Here is a 25,290-nt window from a genome sequence, read left to right on the forward strand (position 1 = left end):
ACCGGGGAAGGGGGGGGGAGATTATATCTGTACTAGGGATATACAGGGGGATATGGCAGTACTGGAGATACCGGGGAAGGGGGGGGGTGGAGACTATATCTGTACTAGAGATATACAGGGGGATATGGTAGTACTGGAGACACCGGGGAAGGGGGAAGACTATATCTGTACTAGGGATATACAGGGGGATATGGCAGTACTGGAGACACCGGGGAAGGGGGAAGACTATATCTGTACTAGAGATATACAGGGGGATATGGCAGTACTGGAAACACCGGGGAAGGGTGAAGACTATATCTGTACTAGGGATATACAGGGGTATATGGCAGTACTGAAGATACCGGGGAAGGGGGGGAGACTATATCTGTACTAGAGATATACAGGGGGATATGGCAGTACTGAAGATACCGGGGAAGGGGGGGAGACTATATCTGTACTAGAGATATACAGGGGGATATGGCAGTACTGGAGACACAGAGATGAAGGGGGTCTCAGTATAGGAGTTACAGGGGGTAATATAACAGTAAATCAGTTGGGCATTTGGCCATGGTGGGATATATATATAGAATGGGGGACATACTATGGTACATTCCTATATATTGCAGACTTACCGTAGATTTGCCGCAATGGGATGGAGTTGAATATGTCTATAAATGGTGCTTTCTTCTCTACATAGGTCTTCCGGCACCAAAAGAAGATGTACCTATATTGTTAGGACAGCATAGATTACATAGTGACTAAGAGACACTGTACACACTATAAACAGACACACTATACAAAGCAACAACCTGTACACACTGTATAGAGACACTGCACACACGTTGTACTTACTAACAGTTACTGATATAGCGCTGCATATTACCTTACGCTTTACAATAGGGACCAAACAGTAATAACACAAGACTGGGCAGTAACAGACAGAGGGCCCTGCTCGTAGGCTTACACGCTCACACATTGTACACACTATATACAGACACACAACGGACACACTATACACTGACACACACTATACACAGAAACACACTGTATACACTATACACTGACACACCGTACATACTATATACACAGGCACACACTATACACTGACACACACCGTACACTCTATATACACAGAAACACACCATACAAAAACACACACTGTACACTCTATATACACAGAAACACACCATACAAAAACATACACTATACACAGAAACACACTGTATACACTATACAAAAACACACGCTATACACTGACACACCGTACACACTATACACTGACACACACTATACACAGAAACACACTGCATACACTATACACTGACACACCGTACACACTATACACAGAAACACACTGTATACACTATACAAAAACACACACTATACACTGACACACCGTACACACTATACACAGAAACACACTGTATACACTATACAAAAACACACACTATACACAGAAACACACTGTATACACTATACACTGACACACCGTACACACTATACACAGAAACACACTGTATACACTATACAAAAACACACACTATACACTGACACACCGTACACACTATACACAGAAACACACTGTATACACTATACAAAAACACACATTATACACAGAAACACACTGTATACACTATACACTGACACACCGTACACACTATACACTGACACACACACTATAAGCAGAAACACACTGCATACACTGACACACACCGTACACACTATATACAGACACACACCGTACACTCTATATACATAAACTATACACTGACACACACACTATCTACATACACACAATCATACCGTACACACTACACACTGACAACCACCGTACACACTATCTAACAGACACACCGTGCACACTATATACAGACACACTATACGCAGACACACACCGTACACACTATACGCAGACACACACCGTACACACTATACGCAGACACACACCGTGCACACTATATACAGACACTATACGCAGACACACACCGTACACACTATATACAGACACACACCGTACACACTATACGCAGACACACCCCGTACACACTACACACTGACAACCACCGTACACACTATATACAGACACACCGTGCACACTATATACAGACACACTATATGCAGACACACACCGTACACACTATATGCAGACACACACCGTACACACTATATACAGACACACACCGTACACACTATATACAGACACACACCGTACACACTATATACAGACACACACCGTACACACTATATGCAGACACACACCGTACACACTATATGCAGACACACACCGTACACACTATATACAGACACACACCGTACACACTATATACAGACACACACCGTACACACTATATACAGACACACACCGTACACACTATATACAGACACACTCCGTACACACTATATACAGACTGCATGTACGCTACATAGAGACACGTACACACTATATACACAAAGACTATATACAGACACACACCGTACACAGATACACATCGTACACACTATATACAGACTGCATGTACGCTACATAGAGAGACCCGTACACACTATATACACAGACATACACTATATGCATACACTCTATATAGAGAGATACGTACACACTATATACACAGAAACACACTGTATACACTATATACAGTGCGGGGAGCACTCACCTGACGGCCAGAGGGAGGTGAGACACTAATTTGGAGGGGGACACACATTGTACACACTATATACACAGACACACACTGTATACACTATATACACAGACACACATTGTACACACTATATACACAGACACACACTGTACACACTATATACACAGACACACACTATATACACTATATACACAGACACACACTGTACACACTATATACACAGACACACACTATATACACAGACACACATTGTACACACTATATACACAGACACACTGTATACACTATATACACAGACACAGACTGTATACACTATATACACAGACACACACTGTATACACTATATACACAGACACACATTGTACACACTATATACACTATATACACAGACACACATTGTACACACTATATACACAGACACACACTGTACACACTATATACACAGACACACACTATATACACTATATACACAGACACACACTGTACACACTATATACACAGACACACACTATATACACAGACACACATTGTACACACTATATACACAGACACACTGTATACACTATATACACAGACACAGACTGTATACACTATATACACAGACACACACTGTATACACTATATACAGTGCGGGGAGCACTCACCTGACGCCCAGCGGGAGGTGAGACACTAATTTGGAGGGGGACACACATTATACACACTATATACACAGACACACACTGTATACACTATATACACAGACACAGACTGTACACACTATATACACACACACACACTATATACACTATATACAGTGCGGGGAGCACTCACCTGACGCCCAGCGGGAGGTGAGACACTAATTTGGAGGGGGACACACATTATACACACTATATACACAGACACACACTGTATACACTATATACAGTGCGGGGAGCACTCACCTGACGCCCAGCGGGAGGTGAGACACTAATTTGGAGGGGGGGACACATTATACACACTATATACACAGACACACACTGTATACACTATATACAGTGCGGGGAGCACTCACCTGACGCCCAGCGGGAGGTGAGACACTAATTTGGAGGGGGGGGGGGACACATTATACACACTATATACACAGACACACACTATATACACTATACACACTATATACACAGACACACACTGTATACACTATATACACAGACACACACTGTATACACTATATACAGTGCGGGGAGCACTCACCTGACGCCCAGCGGGAGGTGAGACACTAATTTGGAGGGGGACACACATTATACACACTATATACACAGACACACACTGTATACACTATATACAGTGCGGGGAGGACTCACCTGACACCCAGCGGGAGGTGGGACACTAATTTGGAGGGGGACACATGCTCCATCTGAAATGGTTTCCTCTTCTCTGTAAATTCATGGGCTAGGCAGATCCTCCAGCCGTGCCCGGGCACCCTGTACCCCGGGGATGCCCCCTGGTATCTTTCCATCAGTTCCCTGGTAGTGTCCATGTCAGGATGCCAGTCAGGTGTGTGTCACAGAGAGATGTGCCAGGTTAGGTGCTCAGCGCTGGGCACACCCACAGGGACAAAGGTCTATCAGGATTCCTGAGAGCAGAGATCAGAGAGCAGCTGTCACTGTACAGTGTGTGCTATGATGTGTATATACAGTGTGTGTGCTATGATGTGTATATACAGTGTGTGTGCTATGATGTGTATATACAGTGTGTGTACTATGATGTGTATATACAGTGTGTGTACTATGATGTGTATATACAGTGTGTGTACTATGATGTGTATATACAGTGTGTGTACTATGATGTGTATATACAGTGTGTGTACTATGATGTGTATATACAGTGTGTGTACTATGATGTGTATATACAGTGTGTGTACTATGATGTGTATATACAGTGTGTGTACTATGCTGTGTATATACAGTGTGTACTATGCTGTGTGTATACAGTGTGTACTATGATGTGTACATACAGTGTGTGCTATGATGTGTATATACAGTGTGTACTATGATGTGTGTATACAGTGTGTACTATGATGTGTGTATACAGTGTGTGTACTATGATGTGTGTATACAGTGTGTGTACTATGATGTGTATATACAGTGTGTGTACTATGATGTGTATATACAGTGTGTGTACTATGATGTGTATATACAGTGTGTGTACTATGATGTGTATATACAGTGTGTACTATGATGTGTATATACAGTGTGTACTATGATGTGTATATACAGTGTGTGTACTATGATGTGTATATACAGTGTGTACTATGATGTGTATATACAGTGTGTGTACTATGATGTGTATATACAGTGTGTGTACTATGATGCGTATATACAGTGTGTGTACTATGATGTGTATATACAGTGTGTACTATGATGTGTATATACAGTGTCTGCTGCGTGTGTACTATGATGTGTATATACAGTGTGTACTATGATGTGTATATACAGTGTCTGCTGCGTGTGTACTATGATGTGTGTATACAGTGTGTACTATGATGTGTATATACAGTGTCTGCTGCGTATATACATTGTGTGTGTATACAGTGTGTACTATGATGTGTATATACAGTGTGTACTATGATGTGTGTATACAGTGTGTACTATGATGTGTATATACAGTGTGTGTACTATGATGTGTATATACAGTGTGTGTACTATGATGTGTATATACAGTGTGTGTACTATGATGTGTATATACAGTGTGTACTATGATGTGTATATACAGTGTGTACTATGATGTGTATATACAGTGTGTGTACTATGATGTGTATATACAGTGTGTACTATGATGTGTATATACAGTGTGTACTATGATGTGTATATACAGTGTGTGTACTATGATGTGTATATACAGTGTGTGTACTATGATGCGTATATACAGTGTGTGTACTATGATGTGTATATACAGTGTGTACTATGATGTGTATATACAGTGTGTACTATGATGTGTATATACAGTGTCTGCTGCGTGTGTACTATGATGTGTATATACAGTGTGTACTATGATGTGTATATACAGTGTGTACTATGATGTGTATATACAGTGTCTGCTGCGTGTGTACTATGATGTGTGTATACAGTGTGTACTATGATGTGTATATACAGTGTGTACTATGATGTGTATTATACAGTGTCTGCTGCGTATATACATTGTGTGTGTATACAGTGTGTACTATGAAGTGTATATACAGTGTGTACTATGATGTGTATATACAGTGTGTACTATGATGTGTATATACAGTGTGTACTATGATGTGTATATACAGTGTGTACTATGATGTGTATATACAGTGTCTGCTGCGTATATACATTGTGTGTGTATACAGTGTGTACTATGATATGTATATACAGTGTGTACTATGGTGTATATACAGTGTCTGCTGCGTGTGTACTATGGTACACAGGTACTATGATGTGTATATACAGTGTGTACTATGATGTGTATATACAGTGTGTGTACTATGATGTGTATATACAGTGTGTGTACTATGATGTGTATATACAGTGTGTGTACTATGATGTGTATATACAGTGTGTGTACTATGATGTGTATATACAGTGTGTGTACTATGATGTGTATATACAGTGTGTGTACTATGATGTGTATATACAGTGTGTGTACTATGATGTGTATATACAGTGTGTGTACTATGCTGTGTATATAAAGTGTGTACTATGCTGTGTGTATACAGTGTGTACTATGATGTGTACATACAGTGTGTGCTATGATGTGTATATACAGTGTGTACTATGATGTGTGTATACAGTGTGTACTATGATGTGTGTATACAGTGTGTGTACTATGATGTGTGTATACAGTGTGTGTACTATGATGTGTATATACAGTGTGTACTATGATGTGTGCATACAGTGTGTACTATGATGTGTGCATACAGTGTGTACTATGATGTGTATATACAGTGTGTACTATGATGTGTATATACAGTGTGTACTATGATGTGTATATACAGTGTGTACTATGATGTGTATATACAGTGTGTACTATGATGTGTATATACATTGTGTGTGTATACAGTGTGTACTATGAAGTGTATATACATTGTGTACTATGTGTATATACAGTGTCTGCTGCGTATATACATTGTGTGTGTATACAGTGTGTACTATGATGTGTATATACAGTGTGTACTATGATGTGTATATACAGTGTGTACTATGATGTGTATATACAGTGTCTGCTGCGTATATACAGTGTGTACTATGATGTGTATATACAGTGTGTACTATGATGTGTATATACAGTGTCTGCTGCGTATATACATTGTGTGTGTATACAGTGTGTACTATGATATGTATATACAGTGTGTACTATGATGTGTATATACAGTGTCTGCTGCGTGTGTACTATGGTACACAGGTACTATGATGTGTGTATACAGTGTGAACTATGATGTGTATATACAGTGTGTACTATGATGTGTATATACAGTGTGTACTATGATGTGTATACAGTGTGTACTATGATGTGTGTATACAGTGTGTACTATGATGTGTATATACAGTGTGTACTATGATGTGTATACAGTGTGTACTATGATGTGTGTATACAGTGTGTACTATGATGTGTGTATACAGTGTCTGCTGCGTATATACATTGTGTGTGTATACAGTGTGTACTATGATGTGTATATACAGTGTCTGCTGCGTATATACAGTGTGTATATACAGTGTGTACTATGATGTGTATATAAAGTGTGTACTATGATGTGTATATACAGTGTGTACTATGATGTGTATATACAGTGTCTGCTGCGTATATACAGTGTGTATATACAGTGTGTACTATGATGTGTATATAAAGTGTGTACTATGATGTGTATATACAGTGTGTACCATGATGTGTATATAAAGTGTGTACTATGATGTGTATATACAGTGTCTGCTGCGTACACTGTATACACTTATATCTCCTGAATGCATTATGTGATATATAGAACGTCTTGGCTTATAGTAATATGACCACCTCTAATCTTTTGATGACTAGGGAGCAGCTGACTATCGGCGTGGTAAAACAGCAATGGGAATGACTGGCCGATGATCAGCGCCTCTGACAAACTACTCCTTAGTAATTCTACCCCTAAATGTTCCCTATGGTAGTTTGAATGGGGCAGTGGTCATAATATTTGTATTACCTTATTCTTATTTTACTGCACACACACAAACACAGGAAATTCTAATTTTTGGCATATTTATTTACCCACTTCCCTGGCACTAACGCATGAGATGTGACCGCAGCCTGGAGTGCGTTACCTGACCTCTCCGGATCCCCATTCTGTAATGGAGGATCACCTCCTGCTTCATGCTTCATGGTAAAATTTACCTTGTTATCTCTCTTTCTTTTAAGTCCATAGGGTCCACAGGGAGACACTGGGGTGTAGGTGGGACCTGTCGGGCCAGACACCAACAGCAAAGCTTTTCCTATCCCAGGATGCTCCGGTCCTTCCCCCTATACCCCGCCCACAGCCTGAGGGCACTTCAGTTTTGTTAACAAGCCCAAGGCAGGAGCAGGATAGGAGAGAAGGAAGACAGGTACACTGAGGAATCACTCTCACACAGAGAAGGAAACAAGTGACCAAGAGAAGAAACCCATAGAAGCCAGGTGTGTCAGGGCGGGTACCCTGTGGACCCTATGGACTTCGAAGAAAGAGTTAACAAGGGTACGTTTTACCATAACTCTCCTTTTTTCTTCAGGGTCCATATGGCTCCACAGGGAGACAATGGGGATGTCCCAAAGCAGTTGTTCAAGGACAGGGATGCTCCTGAGCTGAGAGAACCCAGAGCCTGAAGGAAAGCATCCTGAGAGACAAATGTATCAAAGGCATAGAACCTAACGAAGGTGTGGACAGAAGATCACGTGGCCACCTTGCATACTTGTTAGGCAGACAAGCCACGGTGGGCTGCCCACAGAGTGAGTAGAATGAGCAGATACTGTAGCCATCACAGCAAGGCCAGTCTGTGTGTAAGTCTGTGAGATAGTCATACGAAGCCATATGGCCAGAGTCTGTTTGTTAGCTGACCATCCCTTCTTGTGGAATCCATATAGGACAAAGAGAGAGTCTGATTTCCTGATGGAACTAGTACAGTAGACGAAGATCTTCAGAGAACGGACCACATCCAAAAAGGCCTTCCCTGCCAAGAGGTCTGGTGATTGAAAGGCAGGAATCACACTTTCCTCATTAAGGTGGAAATGAGAGAATACCTTTGGAAGGAAGCCAGGGCGCGTTCGAAGAACATCCATGTTCAGATGAAAGGTTAGAAATGGGAAGCGACAGGAGAGAGCCCCTAAATCAGATACCCTACAGGAAGATGCTATAGCCAGAAGAAACAGTCTTCGCAGAGAGCTATTTGAGATATACTGAATCCAGGGGTTCAAATGGAGGTTCCAGAAGTGCTTTGAGCACCACTGACGAATCCCACGGAGCCACAGGAGGGACAAAGGGAGGTTGTATACATAGAACACCTTGATGGAATGTTTGAACATCTGGTAGAGGAGCAATTCTGTGCTGGAACAAGATGGACAGAGCAGAGACGTGCACTTTCAGAGAGGCTAGGCGGAGTCAGAGATCCAATACAGCTTGAAAAAAGGCAAGGATTCTAGAAACCCTAAAAATAACCTGAGGGTCATAGTTTCCAGTAGCACACCACTGGAAAATATGTATGCCACGCCCGGTGATAAATCCTGGAATAGGCCGGTTTACGCACTCTGAGCATGGTCTGGACCACAGAGATAGAAAGACCTTAGGAGGGATGCCTCAAGAGCCAAGCCGTTAAAGACAGACGGGCCAGGTCCGGATGTAGACAGGGACCCTTAGACAACAGGTCTGGTCATAAAAGGAAGTTAGAGAGGAACGTCTATGGAGATACTTTGAAGATCGGAGTACCAATGGTGTCTGGGCCAAAGCGGCCAACAGGACCGTGCCCCCCTCTTGATTGAACTTCCGAAGAACCCGAGGTAGAAGGAAGACTGGAGGAAAGAGGTAAGCCAAAATGGAAGGTCCACCTCACAGATAATGCGTACAAGAAGGTTGCATCGGGGTCCCTCGTCCTGACCCTGTATACTGGAAGCTTGTGGTCGTGGCGAGAGGCCATGAGGTCCACATCTGGTAGACCTCATTTGTCCACCCGGAGCTGAAAGACTTCTGGATTAAGAGACCACTCCCCTGCATGCACAAAATCCGCCTCCCAATTGAGAATCCCCGGATGAACACCGCAGAGATGGTTGGGAGATGGCGTTCGGCCCATGTGAGAATGCTGCCATTGCTAACCGACTTCGAGTGTCCTCTTGGTGATTGAGGTAGGCCACTGCCGTGGCGTTGTCGGACTGTACCTGTACTGGCCTGCCTTGAAGAATATCCTGAGCCAGAGTGAGGGCTTTGTAAATGGCTAGGCGTTCCAGGACATCGATTGGTAATATCGGCTTGGCTGGAGTCCAGCGTCTTTGGAAGTAGTGCTGGCCGGTCACTGCGCCCCACCACAGAGAATTGCATCCGTTGTGAGGAGTGCCCAGTCCGGGATCCAAAAGGGGCGACCCTTGTTTATTTCTATCTGTAGCCACCAGGATAGGGATAAGCGAACCTCCGGACAGAGGCCCATCGTCTGTGTTCTGAGCAGATGGGGCAGCCCATTCCACCTGGAGAGGATCAGGTGTTGTAGGGACCTGGAGTGGAACTGAGCGAACTCTACCATGTCGAAGGTGGACACCATGGATCCCAAGGTCTGCATTGCAGAGTGAATTGACACTCGGCAATTGGGGAGTAACCTGTGCACTCGGTACTGTAGTGCAGAGATTTTATCTGCTTTCAGGAAGATTCTCTGAACCTGAGAGTCCAGGAGTGCTCCCAGATGTACTATTCTTTGAGAAGAGGTCAGGGAAGACTTTTTCCAGTTGATCAGCCAACTGTGCGTTTGTAGAAAGGCCATTGTTACTTGTAGACGGCGGTGAAGAATTTCTGGGGAGCTTGAGAAAAGCAAGAGATCGTCCAAGTATGGGAGCAGTCTGATCCCTTGACGACGAAGATAGGCCCCCATAACTGCCATGATCCTGGTAAAGACCCAAGGAGCTGTAAAAATCACCAAAGGCAGTGCTTGAAATTGGTAATGTTGCTGTAGGATAGCAAACCGGAGATACTGCTGATAAGAAGGCGCTATAGGTACATGAAGGTAAGCGTCCTGAATGTCCAGAGACACCACAGAGTCCCCGGGCTCCATAGCCAGGACAATAGAGCGAACGGTTTCCATATGAAACCTGGGAACCCTGATAAACTTGTTCAGAGACTTGAAGATGAGGATAGGCCGATGAGATCCGGTGGGCTTCTGAACCAAAAAAAGGGTAGAATAATAGCCCTTCCCTCGCTGTGATGAGAGGACCGGAATTATTACCTCCGAGAGCAGTAAGGACTGAATGGCCTTCTGGAGGAGCAGGGCTTTGCTTGGATCTGATGGAGATCCTGTGCAAAAGAACGGCTGGGGGAGGCCATCTCAGAAATGAGAGGGTGTATCCGTGGGAGACCACTTCTTTTACCCAGGCGTCTGAGGTGGTCTGACACCAGGACTGGGCGACCTGAAGAAGTTGGCCTCCCACTCTGGGAGCCCCCAGTGAGAGGCCTACCCCATCAGGCTGTAGGCTTGTCCTCATATTTGGTAGGTAGATGTCTAGTAGCCCAGGCCTGTTTGCTTCTAGGCTTGGAGGCCTTAGTGGATGCCGGCTGCTGTGGAAAGGACTGACCTTTAGATTTTCCTTGGGGAAGATAGGACTGAAAAGATGACATCCAAGGCTTCGTAGTAGATGCAGAGGGAAAGATAGTCATCTTGGAAGTTGTCAAGGTAGTCACAATCGTGTCCAATTCTGGGCCAAATAGAATCTCCCCAGAATAAGGGAGAGACTCCAAAACCTTTTTAGATTCCGAATCTGCCTTCCATGAGCAAAGCCAAGCAATACGGCGGGCTAGGAGACCAGTATCCATAGCTTCTTCACCCAAATAGGAGGCTGCATCTCTAATGTGAGATATGTAGGGCAGCTGTTCCCTGGAAGCATCAGAGGGAAAGGTATCTTCTCGAGCCTCCGCCCAACTCTCAATGGCTTTTGCCACCCAGGCCGCAGCCCTGGCAGGACGAGTAATAGATCCTGGAAGAGTATATAGACTTCAGGCAAGCTTCCATCGTTCTATCCGCAGTCTCCTTTAAGGAGGTTGCAGTATGGATAGGTAAGGTAGTGTTCTTAACCAGACGTGTTACGTGGGAATCCACTGCTGGAGAAACTTCCCATTAGTGCTACCAGTCGCTGGAAGCGGGTAAAAAGAAATCAAGCGTTTAGGCAGCTGAAACCTTTTACTGGGCATATTCCATGCGTCACTCATATGATCAGATAGCTGGTCCGAGTGAGGAAACTCTGGTAAATCTACCTTTTGTCACTTATAGAGCGGTTCTTTTGCCTTAGGAGCGGGTTTTGCTTCTTCTATTTGGAGAATATATTTTACAGCTCTCACAAGTGCAGGTATATTCAACTTAGAGGGGGGTTCCTCGTATCCCGAGTGAGAGAGGTCTGTGTCTTCTGCCTCCCCAGATGATACATCAGACTCTGATAGCTGGGAGGACTGGGAAGATAACACATTACGCTTAGTAGGGATACTAGGTAAGGGGGGGGGGGTTCCTCGTATCCTGAGGGGGAGTCAGAGTGAGAGAGGTCTGTGTCTTCTGCCTCCCCAGAAGATACATCAGACTCTGATAGCTGGGGGGACTGGGAAGATAACACAGCACGCTTAGTAGGGTTACTAGGTAAGGGGGGGTTCCTCATCTCCCGAGGGGGAGTCAGAGTGAGAGAGGTCTGTGTCTTCTGCCTCCCCAGAAGATACATCAGACTCTGATAGCTGGGAGGACTGGGCAGATAACACAGCACGCTTAGTAGGTTACTGGGTAAGGGTCTCTCCTTTTGCAGCATTTGATGAAAGGCTATAGAGGTATCTGCCAAACTCTGTACTGCCATAGAAAGTCTACCTATGGGGGATGCAAAGGATGTGCAGGGAGTAGCGTTCCCGCTAGGCTGTTTCAGCAGGGCGCTGCACCCTGCCCAATTTCTGAAGGGCAGAAAGCACTCTGTCCTCCAGCGCAGCGCACCGCTGAGACAGCCTGCGGGTTCTGTCTCCACCCGCGGGTCACACTGTCCCGCAGGTGGTCAAAACGGCAGCGCAGTGGTCACCACCCGGCATCGATGCACTGTGACTGCAGGGCTTGGGGGCTGCCCGGCATGTCTGTAAGTGCCGGGCACGCCCCCAGGAGTGACGAAAAGGGGACGCGCCATAAAGACACGCCCCCTTTTGGCCACGCACCTTTTTGGGCGCAAGCAGAAGGGCCCTAGCTCTAGGCCCGGTACCCTGCCTGCTGCCGGACCTAGAGTGAACACTAAGGGAGTACCTGCTGTGGCCATCCCATAGGGGGGATTCAACAGGGACCGCTAGGTGGTCCGCAATTTTTGCCAGCACCTGAGAAAAAGTAGCCCAGGGTGGGTCCTGAGGAGAGGACACCGACGCTGATGGGCCCAGGGCAGTATAACAAGATGCACGAAGACCATCCTGAATGAGGTTCTCTGAAGCTGAGCAGGACTAAAGGCGCGTACACACTGGGCGATAAAGTGGACGACTGATCGATAACGATATTGTTATTATTCAGTCGTTCACTATATCGTCCATTTTTTACACCAATACGATGAATGATAACGACGATGCGTGTTCCCACAGGTCGTTCGTCTTTATCGTTCATCTGGCAAACATGCAGCCCAATCAGATGAGATCGCCAGCTGGCTGCATGTTGGGAAATGGGGGAGAGAGGACGTCACTGAACGTTATCGTTAATGATATCGTTCAGCGGCTGTGCTTAATTTCATGAACGACATTGAGCGCACCCTGCCGGGGACACACTAGACGATATCGTTCATGGAGCATATGGTGTAGCGTGTACGCACCTTTACAAGACACCAGAGCGGGAGCAGCAGCTGCTTGTTATTCTTTCCTCTGCTAGACATAGCTGCAAGGATAATATAGCACACAATCTGGCACAGTGCAGTGAGCAACCCAAATATATGTACATTATGGCACACTGTAGTGCGCAACACAGCTGCCCCTCGTCCTTATGTCTCTGCGCCATAGGAAATACCCCACAGCCTGCTCTTCCGGTAGTAAGAATACAAACCTGACCGTATACCAGCCGGCTGACCAGGGAAGGATTATAGGCACTATGCCAGGCTAAAGCGGGGCATACACGGTGTGATATGCACCATGTACTGTATGACGACGGCCGACCCGATGCCCGACATATCGGGCCGTCCCCACACACGGAGCAAAGTGGTAGCCGACCGCCCAATATGGCGGACCCCCCTCCCTCACCCACATAGCGCAACATGGGGTCGTACATCACTTCCCCTGATCGAGAGAATTTGCCGTAAGATCTGGGGATGCGATGTACGACCCCACAGGAGCGCACACAGGACGATATAATGCCCATACACGGTACAATATAGCAGCTATATCGTGTCACTCCGTCGGATCGGCGGCAATATCGCACCGTGTATGGCCGGCTTAAGGAATTAAAAATAGGAACACTAACATTCAAGAAAAATTGGCACTAATTGTATGAAACAATAAATTGATACATACCATGCATAACACACAGGGCAGGGTCAGACACTCCCTCTGTCATTTATTAGTCAGTCATAATCATTATTACAGCGGGTCAGTACCTGCCAGGCGATCCAGTGCAATCCTGTTATATCATATATGTCATCATTTTGCACTGGAATAGCTGCCGTTCCAGCAGCACCAAAGGGGATTACGCCCTGGTGCTACGCACCCACCGAGGAACAGCAACTTTATGTACTTTGCCATTAGAAAGCCATATGTTATATGCTGGGATCAGAGCTAATCCTGAAATCTTTCCCATATACTCCATTTAATGTGCTTTATTGCCCTCATTCTGGGCTAGCACCCTTCCTTATTGGTGTAAAAGCATGGAGTATGGTAATGTATATGCACACTGTATTAGGCACAATTCTAGGTAAGTCCTACAAGTTATATACTGTAGTGCAACTTTGGTTCATTTTTGGGGCGTGGGTCCCCCTGGATTGCGTTGGTTGATCTGTCTCAGGGCACTGCATTATAACACATTTTCCTTTATAACACATTTTAACCCTTCACTGTGTGAGTTTATAATATATGTACCTCACTTTTTTATTTTCATTCTTTATATGCAGCAGCAGCTGCTCCTAACTATCTCTTTACACTGCACTTTTCTTACTATGGTGGTGCCCTGGGGCGGCTTAGCTGGGCCGGTTTTGGGGGGTCCTGCGCTCTAGATTTGACCCTTAGTATGTTAGGGACCTACCCGAAAGAGGTTACCTGGATATGGTGGGTAGGCCCATAACCTTGGCCATGATTATGCTAAAAACCTCTATTGATTGCAAAATTATATTGCATTTATATATATTATTAATAATTTGGAGTTGTGCACCTGAGATTTGTCTGTTTCTGTGCCTAATCCTATCTATGAAATGCCCAGCAGGGGGCTCCAGTGAGTCTCTGTGTAACATTATTACAGTATTTGGTTCCAGGACCTTTGGGGAAACAGTTTTTTATCTTATTCTAGAGAACTAACCTTTGGAACTAAGGACATATTGGGCCCCATTCAGCAAAGGATCACAGCTGCGATTATGCACGCAATCGAGCGATTGTCGCGTTCTGAGCATGCATAGCAGTGCGAGTACACGAACACTCCTCTGCAATCGGGACTGTGATCGCAGTGACCACGCAGATCCATCGCAGAGTGATTGACGGGTAAGTGACTGTTTGGGGGTGGTGACGTGGGATGGTCGGCGAAACACAGGCGCGCCAATGTGTTTGAACGCCATTACAGAGGAATGCATAAATTAGCTGCTGCGATGCCATACGCTGCTCGAGTACTCACTCTGGGCCTCATTCAGACCCGCTCGCAAGCGGGTCCATGTTGAGGCCCTGCGCACGCGCAGCGGTCGCACTGCGCGTGCGCAAGCCCCGGAGCGAGAGAGAAATTCTCTCGCTCCGGGGCTCACTACAAAAGAGGCGGCTGTCATGACCATTTTGTAGGCGGGGTGGCTGGCCAAAAGGAGGTGTTCCCGAATGAACGCATGCCGTTTGGGGGCGTCCCCGCTGACATCATTCGTGACGTCAGTGGTGAGCTTCTGGCTCTATTAGAGCCAAAAGCTCACTGGGGCTTGCGGCAGACGAGACCCTACCACAAAGGTCTCGTCGCAAGCCCCGATGGTCGCGATGGTCTTGACCATCGCGACCATCAACCTGGCAGCTCGCTAAAGCTGTGGGTGGTCACCCACAGCTTAGCGAGTGGCCAGGAGGCCGGAGCTTTACAGAGAAGTGGCCGCCCTCATTCAGAGCGAGGGCTAGCATTTTGCGAGCGGCTCTGAATGAGGTCCTGTGTGCGATAAGGTTAGCGATTCCTGGGCTATTGCATTATTGCTCAGGTGTCTTCCACGTTGGAGCACGTACTGCAAACCTATCCACAGTCAGACTGTCTGCTGGAGGAAGTGGTTACAGCCTGCACACGGAGGCCCGGCGTGGCCCGACCGGTGGCTATTCAGGAACGACTGTCCGTTACCGTACTTCCCACGGACGCTGGAATACCCAGCAGATTTACAGACTGAAGATTGTGCTGCTGCCGTGAGTAACAAGGATTTCTCCCAGGTGCTGCTTTCAATGTATTCCATTCACCTCTAAAGGATAATTACCGCATTCTTTACACATCTATAGAAGATCTCCATATTACAACATTTGGATACAAGTTACTTGCCACTTAGTTTCATATTGGAGACTGTATACCACACTTTTTCCTTTAGCAACATTGAATTTTCTATACACTAAATGCTACTTATTGGATACAAGTTCTTATGCTCTTACATGATTGATATACTGGATGTTATGTGTTAGTCATTTAGTCAATAAGTTTGTTTCTATGCTATATTTCTTGTATTTAATAAGTGTATTTTATTGGAATTACAGATTGATACGGAGTTCATAATGGTTTAAGCGCCTTTGCAGTATCTCTCTGTTTTAGCTCTTTTTGTATTGGAGACAGGAATAAACCTGCAAATCAGCTGCTACATCCTCTGAGCAATTCTCATCAAGAGATCCTAATAGGCGCCGAGGTGTTTTTGTGATTACAAATGATTCCGAGGGCATTATACGGCCCCCGGGCCTGAGGTTCCCCATCTCTGTAGACCCCAATAGCCACTGCTCATCCAGTAAGATTCTGCTCTACTCCTGCCGTGTGCGAGCCTCGTGGTGACAGCGACTACACTGCTATAACTAGCGCACTGGTAGACACCAACTGGTAGAAAGGCAATAGGTCGTCGACAGGTACAAAAGGTCAACACAAAAATGGTGCCTGACCCTAACCCTCCCTCCTTCCTTGTGCCTGACCCTAACCCTCCCTCCTGGTGCCTGACCCTAACCCTCCCTCCTGGTGCCTGACCCTAACCCTCCCTCCTGGTGCCTGACCCTAACCCTCCCTCCTGGTGCCTGACCCTAACCCTCCGGTAAGTGCCTAACCTACCTGGCTGCAGGGCCAGTCCTGATTTTAAACATAGGGGGGGGGAAATTGCATAGAGGTCCGTCTATATTTAAAAACAACACTGGACCCAAACCAACTAGGGTGTAATGCCACAGCCAGGAGACCCTATCACCGTGTCTCCACGGCCAAAGCATTCACACCCCAAGCCGGTCAGCCCAAGCCAGGGAATCTCAGGGGAGGTGGAGACCCCCCCCCCCAAGAAGGGGGGGGGGACCCTACGGCATTTATATTTACATTAACAATTACAATAGTGATTGAAGGCAGATACATACACAGATCCCACTGATCTGTGTATGTTTCTGGCAAACTCGCAGCACGGGAGGGTGAGTGTTTTAAACCTCAATGTCACAGCGAGTTTGCTACAATCTCACCAGAGATTGCAATCTCGATTCTTGGTAAATGCCGAGTTGCATCTATTTCATGAAAAGTAATTCAGAGTTCTGGCCGATGGCGCGTTCTGGCCGATGGTGAGTTCTGGCCGATGGTGAGTTCTGGCCGATGGTGAGTTTATTCAGTAAGAAATGAGAACTCTCTCCCAAATTCACCTGAGTTTTAGTAAATTTGCGAGATGAAAAACATGCCTAAACTCACCCGAGATTGTCATCTCGACCAAACTGGAATCTTAGTAAATTTACCCTATACAGTTACCAAATTTCTTTCATCTACAAAAAGATTATTAATATCTGATGTTGCAACAATGAAATATTTCTATAATCAATAAAAAATTTTAGTTTTAGAAATCTATGCTACCAAAATGTAGTGGAATTGTACTAAAGTGTTTTCAGTCACAGATCTATTTTGTACCAGAGCGACACCGGACGGCACCGGACTATACTCAGATGCTGTGATCAGGTCCAGTGAGAAAAGCCCAGTTAGTTCTCTTATATTAGAGTAGCACTAATCATCTGAGACGCAGTAATCTTTAGTTGTGCAGCGTTTTCCTTAGCAAGGCAGAACATTTATACCAGTGGTCGCTGTCACATCATTAGCATTGCAGAGAATGACTGATGAGTGCTCCCCGCAGCCGCACTGTGATAGAAGGAACAAGGGGCGCCTCTGCTTATCAGGGGGGAAAAGAGTAAGTATATAGTATATAAGTATATAGTAAGTACCCAGCGCACAGCTGTAGGGGGGGAGACTGCTGTCACATCATTAGCATTGCAGAGAATGACTGATGAGTGCTCCCCGCAGCCGCACTGTGATAGAAGGAACAAGGGGCGCCTCTGCTTATCAGGGGGGAAAAGAGTAAGTATATAGTATATAAGTATATAGTAAGTACCCAGCGCACAGCTGTAGGGGGGGAGACTGCTGTCACATCATTAGCATTGCAGAGAATGACTGATGATAGAAGGAACAAGGGCGCCTCTGCTTTCTGTAGTGGATCACAAAATAAGCCCTGTTACTATTGCATTACAGGGAATCATGCTGGCACTGATGAGAAAGCATCTGAGGAGTGGGTAGTGAGGTATAGAAAAGATTAGGTTCTGTACCGGTCTGGTGCCCATAAAGGATTACTTGCGGATCTGGCGCTGTATGCTGGCGGGAGCCTGCAGCTTCTGCCGACTTTGTAACCTCCGGTACATTGGCAATCAGAATTGCTTGGGTCCTTCTAGTCCTCAGTGGGAATAGCCTTTAATGACGTACGTTTCACCTTTAGAGGCTTGGTCACATTATATCCTGTGATTACCCCCTAGGGTGTAAAGGTATATACCATATGCCAACCAATTAAACTTGTCCAATTGACATGAATGTCGCTCAATTACATTCACTGCATATATTGCCGAATTTAACCAGACAACGTCAGCATGCAAAGTCTAACAGGCCCTTCAATCATACATGTGTATAAATGCCATAATCTCTGTGTTTATAAATGGATCATGAGAGCAGTGTTTAGCCATATAATGGAATAATGCATGCTGACGTTGTTTATATGTACTCCCTTGCAGTTACTATGATGTCTAGAAATTCAATGCCTTGACAAAGGTCCATGTTGGACCGAAACGTTGGCTGGCAAATTACATTGGTATTAAAAGCTGATTAATGTTGCTGAAAATCTGGAGAGTGCTTTTTTTCTTTTCATTAAGAAATACAATTGATATATATATATATATATATATATATATAGCCTTGCAAAAGTATTCACCCCCCCCCCCTTTGCATTTTTCATGTTTTGTTTCCTCACAACCTGGAATTAAGCTGGATTGTGTGAAGGTGTGCATCACTTCATTCACACAACATGCCTACAGCTGTGACGTTGTGTTTTTTTTATATTGTGAATCAAATAACATTTAGGACAACATAACAGAAAACTTCAGCGTGCATAACTATTCACACCCCTATAGTCAGTACTTTGTCGAGCCACCTTTTGCGGCAATTACAGCTGCAAGTCGCTTTGGATAAGTCTCTATGAGCTTGCCACATCTTGCCCCTGGGATTTTTCCCCATTCCTCAAGGCAAAACTGCTCCAGCTCTTTCATGTTGGATGGTTTCCGCTTGTGAACAGCAATCTTCAAGTCTGACCACAGATTCTCAATTAGATTGAGATCTGGGCTGTGAGTAGGCCATTCCAACACATGTACATGTTTCCTCTTAAACCACTCGAGCGTTGCTTTAGCAGCAGGCTTGAGGTCATTGTCCTGCTGGAAGGTGAACCTCCCCACAGCATGATGCTGCCACCACCATGTTTCACTGTGGGGATGGTGTTCTTGGGGTGATGGGATGTGTTGGGTTTGCGCCAGATATATCGTTTTCCTTGGTGCCCGAAAAGTTCAATTTTAGTCTCATCTGACCAGAGCACCTTCCTCCATACATTTGGGGAGTCGCCCACATGCCTTCTGGCAAACTCAAATCGTGTCTTCTTATTTTTATCACTAAGTAATGGCTTTTTTCTGGCCACTCTTCCATAATGCCCAGCTCTATGGAGTGTACGGCTTATTGTGGTCACAGGCACAGATACACCAGTCTCTGCGGTGGAACTCTGCAGCTCCTTCAGGGTTACCTTTGGTCTCTGTGCTGCCTCTCTGATTAATGCCCTCCTTGCCCGGTCTGTGAGTTTTGGTGGGCGGCCCTCTCTTGGCAGGTTTGTTGTGGTACCATGTTTTTTCCATTTGATGATGATGGATTTGATGGTGCTCTGGGGAATCATCAGAGATTTGGATATACTTTTATAGCCCAACCCAGAATTGTACTTCTCAACAACTTTGTCCCTGACTTGTTTGGAGAGCTCCTTGGTCCTCATGGTGTGATGCCTCTTGCTTAGTGGTGTTGCAGCCTCTGGGGCCTCTCAGAAAAGGTGAGTTTATACTGACAGATCATGTGACACTTAGATGTCACACAGGTGGGCTTCATTTCATTAATTATGTGACTTCTGAAGGTAATTGGCTGCACCAGAACTTTTGAGGGGTTTCATAGCAAAGGGGGTGATTACATATGCACATGCCAATTTTCAGAAATTTATTTATAAAGATTCTTATGTATAATATTATATATATATATATATATATATGTGTATGTAACAAGTGGACCGGCACTCCTTGCAGAAGGTACAGCAGCCGGGGTGCAAGCTCCGTTATGACAGGCAGAGGCAGGTCATAAATCCAACAAAGCAATACTTGGGGCAGCACTCCACGGACTTTACAGCAACAAAAAGTTTTTGCAACGTTTCAGATTTATTAAAAATCTTTCGTCAAGCCAGCAGTATACAAAATTCACTCACCTTAAATACTTGTGATCACCCCTGAATGTGACTGCAAGCGGGCGGGCATCCTTCCCCTCCGGCGCCATGCGCCATGACGACACACGTCGTCCGTCGGGTCAGGTGACCGCACGCTGCTCAGCAAGAACGTGCAAAGAACCATCACCATGGTGACAATAAAAACAAAAACAAAACATATACACAATCGGTTAAGCGTCAGCTTACCAAGCATCGTATCATGGGTAGTAATCATATAAATAGCAAATTGTTATGCCAATAGATTGCATAATGCCTATAATGGTGACCAATATGATCATATATATTAGCATGCAGAAAAACCAACAGGGACATGTGTATACTCCGGATGTTTAAATGATTATGCCCAATATTGGATTAGTTTTGGGTATCAACATTCATTAAATAGTAGAAGTTATTTTTGAACTAAACATCTAAAGGGACTTAGGACACAGTATTTACTAACACTACCTCAGAGTAATTTATTGGTATAGCGTAAAGCAGCTTTCATAATGGCGACTGCAGCATGTAAAAAGCGGTAGGAGCTAATCCTACTGATCATTATAATGAAAGGTAGGAACTAATCCCACAGATCATAAAAATACACAATATAATTGGGCTAAGAACGTGCGACATACCCAATATAATAAGACATAAATGTTAGACATCAATCAAACCCACCATCCTCCTAAAATAGTTCCCACAGAACCTAATAGGAGAAAAGTGTATTAAAAATCAGCCAATGAATCAAAGAAAACATGCCAGATTTAATTGTTCATTTAAGCCCCCAGGGGCTACCGTATTTAATTGATGAATCCAATAGGATTCAAGACAAAGAAGCCTTTTGGCCCTATCTCCCCCCCTAAAGGATGGTGGCACATGGTCTATAAGTTTGTATTTGAGGGATGCCAGATTGTGCCTCACGGTGGCAAAGTGTCTCGCGACCGGTTGGTCACTGGTTCTACCCTCCAGCGCAAGTCTGATAGAGGACCTATGTTGGGCTGCTCGTTCCTTAAAGGGGCAGATCGTCTTGCCCACATAGGGCAAGGCCACATGGGCATTTGATCAAATAAACAACGTAACTACTGGAGCATGTAAGGACATATTTAATCGGAATCTTGGTTCCCAAGTTTGGATGAGTAAAAAAATTTCCAACCTCTAGATAACGACACGTCATACATCCTATGCAACGATATGAACCAGGTTTTTTAGATAAAAAATGTTGAGGATTTAACAGGTTATCAGTGACATCATTTTTAACTAAATAGTCCCTCAAATGTTTGCCTCTTTTGAGACAAGGTAACAGACGAGAATTCTTTAGTGAGGGAATATTTTTGTCACTCTGGATAAGCGGCCAGAATTTTTTTGAAGTCTTTTTTACAAGTTTGCTCACATTTGTATAATCAGTAGCAAAAGGAAAAATATCCTGTCTAATCTTATCCTTCTTTTTCAAACTCTCCTCACGCGTTATATATAAAGCCCTGGATTTTGCTAATTCCGAGTCCCTATAGTGATAGCCCCTGGCTAAGAATTTATTGGACATACGCTCCATCTGTAAGTTAGCGTTGTCTTCATTACTAGCTATACGTCTAATGCGGAGGAATTGTGAAAAGGGGAGACCTCTTTTCATTGCTGGGGGGTGGTAACTACTGGCATGTAAAAGTGTTTCTGTCAGAAACTTTCGTAAAAAGACTGGTATTTAGACCTAAAGCATCTCTACGGATGTTCACATCCAGATAATCGATGTATAGTCACAATTAAACGTAAATTTAATTGTATCATCCATCTGGTTAATAGTGAGCATGACATTTTGAAATTGTTCCTTATCACCCGCCCACAGGACGAAAATGTCGTCAATGTAGCGGGTGTAAAATAACAATTTTTCTGAAAATAGCTTATTCAGCAAAAACAACCTCCGTTCAATCTGGAACATGTAGGAATTCGCAAAAGCAGGTGCCACGTTAGAGCCCATTGCGCATCCCCTGCAATTGCAAATAGAATGCGCTATCAAAGAAAAAGAAATTGCGTGTTAGTGTTTTTTCCAATAGGCATAGGAAAAATGACAAATCCGGGCCCTTAAAGTCATTGTTATCCAACAATAACGCATGAACAGCATCTAACCCCTGTCTGTGTGGGATTTTTGTGTAGAGACTAACTACATCAATACAACACAGTAAGTTTCAGGTAAATTAGACAAGCCCTGTAATTTTAACAAAAAATCTGTGGTATCTTTTAGAAATGTCTCCTGTGATTGTATAATGGGCTGTAAAAAAAAGTCCAAGTATTTAGCAATCATGGAGTAGATGGAATTTCTGGCGGAAATTATGGGGCGCCCAGGGAGATTATATAAGTCCTTGTGTATTTTGGGTAAGGAGTAGAGCATTGGAACCAAAGGGTGGTCAATTGATAGTGCATTCATTGTAGGGCGGTCTATGATTAATTCCTCAAACGCTTTAATTAGAATTGCATCAATTTCCGCCTTATATTGAGGAGTTGGATCGCCAGGTAGCTTCTTATATACAGAAGCGTCTCCCAATTGGTTATACAGTTCTAACTTGTATTTAGCTTTATCCTGTAGGACAATTGCCCCTCCCTTATCCGCTTCAGCGATCACCACAGTATCACATTTACTCAGGTTTTTAAGCGCAACATGTTCCTCCTTCGTAAGATTGAAGTGTGGTCGTGTATGTTGTTTAATGCAGCATTAGATACTTGATGGTCCAAAATTCTGGTGTAGTTTTTAATTGCAATATTAGATGAGGAAGGATCAAAAGATGAAGATGTTCTAAATGGATGATTGGTCGGAATGTTCGTAACAGAGGGATTATTATCAAAATATTCTTTAAGCCGCAGATATCTATTGTGTTTCCACAGATCCTTTTTCCAATTGAAACTGTTAAATTTGTGATAAGGCACATATGATAAGCCCTTATTTAGCACTTTTTCTTCAATAGCTGTTAAGGTGTAGGATGAAAGGCTCACCACTAAATTCTGCATTTGTACACACGCTTGCCTCTGCCTCTGGCCACCTCGACTTGTCCACGTTCTGAACCTCCCACGCCATGTGCGTGGGTAGTTACCCCCAAAGGGGTTTAGTTTTAGATGGACCAGGGGTGCAATCACTCTCACTTGTTGTTTGACTGTTGTTAATAGAGGAATTTTCTGATGAGATATAAGTGTCATAGTTTTTTCTGTATCTAAATGATCTTGGTTTATTTAGTGGTTGTCTGCCAGTAGCCCACGCGTACACCATCTGTTCTTGATAATCTCTGTTTTCCGTCATCAGTTTATTCTTCTTAAAGGAGATCAACTCCTTGCGGTAATTTTCGACATTTGCATTTCATTTGTCCAGCCAGTTAGTGGAGGTGTCTTTAATTAAGATAGTCTTCGCTGATGATTCCATCTCTGATATTTTCTTTCGGATTTCCGCCAACTCTCTTGAGGACTCCACCACCAACAAAATAAGGTCAAACGAGCATTTATTGAGTACTGCCACCCAACGGTGGCAGAACTCAACATTGCCCCGACCTATCGTGGGGACGTTCTTAATACGGAATCCCCTTGGGATTTTACGGTCCCTATGATAGTCCGAAAGTGTAATGGCATGTAAGTGGAAATCCAGCTCCCGTCTTTTAAGTTTAAGGAGTGCATGATAAGCATCCTCTGGTGTATCAACACCTGCTGCATCTTTGAAATTCTCCTTAATCAATAATAAATCAGCGTCTGAGTCTGAAAAACTCAAGATCTCACCCAATGGTAGAGTAATAGGGGAGAAGCCCCCGCATCATGGCTGGCATTACTTTGAGACATGGATAAAAACGGCAGAACACCCCTTAGTATTATGGAAAATGAGAAAAAATCATCTGTCTTCACAAAACGTGAGGAAAGGGTGTTAATCTCTCAGCCAAAAGTATAATCACTTATGTACTTCAATAATCCAAAGCATATTCCAAATATATAGCCATTTTTGAAAAAAGCTGTTGTATGTCCAAATAGATAACACAAGTCCTTATAACCAAAACTCCAGTGTTTTTAGTCAATTATAGTGTTTAAAGCAAGCATAATGTTAATAATATGAGATATGTTAAGAACTTACCTTTGTTATCTCTATTTCTACGAAGTCCATAGGGTTCCACAGGATACCTTGGGGTATAGGTGTGACGTCAGTCATCAGGCACCATAGAGTTAAGCTTTCAGCCTCCCAGGATGCACTAGGGTCCCCCTCCTATACCCCGCCCCCGAGCCAAGGCACCTCAGTTAGTTACCAAGCCATAGGCCGGAGGAGGAGAAAAAAAGAGAGAGAAAGAAGATCTGGATACACACAAGAATC

At 44.3% G+C, this 25,290-nt stretch overlaps 1 protein-coding gene across 1 annotated transcript in view; it reads right to left on the reverse strand.

Annotated features, from left to right (window-relative positions):
• GBA2 (glucosylceramidase beta 2) overlaps positions 1–25,290 on the reverse strand; it is a 164,556-nt gene that overhangs the window by 122,283 nt on the left and 16,983 nt on the right. Inside the window, exons 2-3 of the mRNA XM_088464578.1 lie at positions 3,938–4,209; positions 612–703 (exon numbers count right to left, since the gene is read on the reverse strand). Coding sequence (XP_088320704.1) covers positions 612–703; positions 3,938–4,113 — 268 coding nt within the window. The 5' untranslated portion in view covers positions 4,114–4,209. The remainder of the gene's footprint in view (positions 1–611; positions 704–3,937; positions 4,210–25,290) is intronic.

This window comes from Taudactylus pleione, unplaced genomic scaffold (assembly GCF_031769625.1).
Source record: "Taudactylus pleione unplaced genomic scaffold, aTauple2 ptg001693l, whole genome shotgun sequence".
NCBI lineage: Eukaryota > Metazoa > Chordata > Amphibia > Anura > Myobatrachidae > Taudactylus > Taudactylus pleione.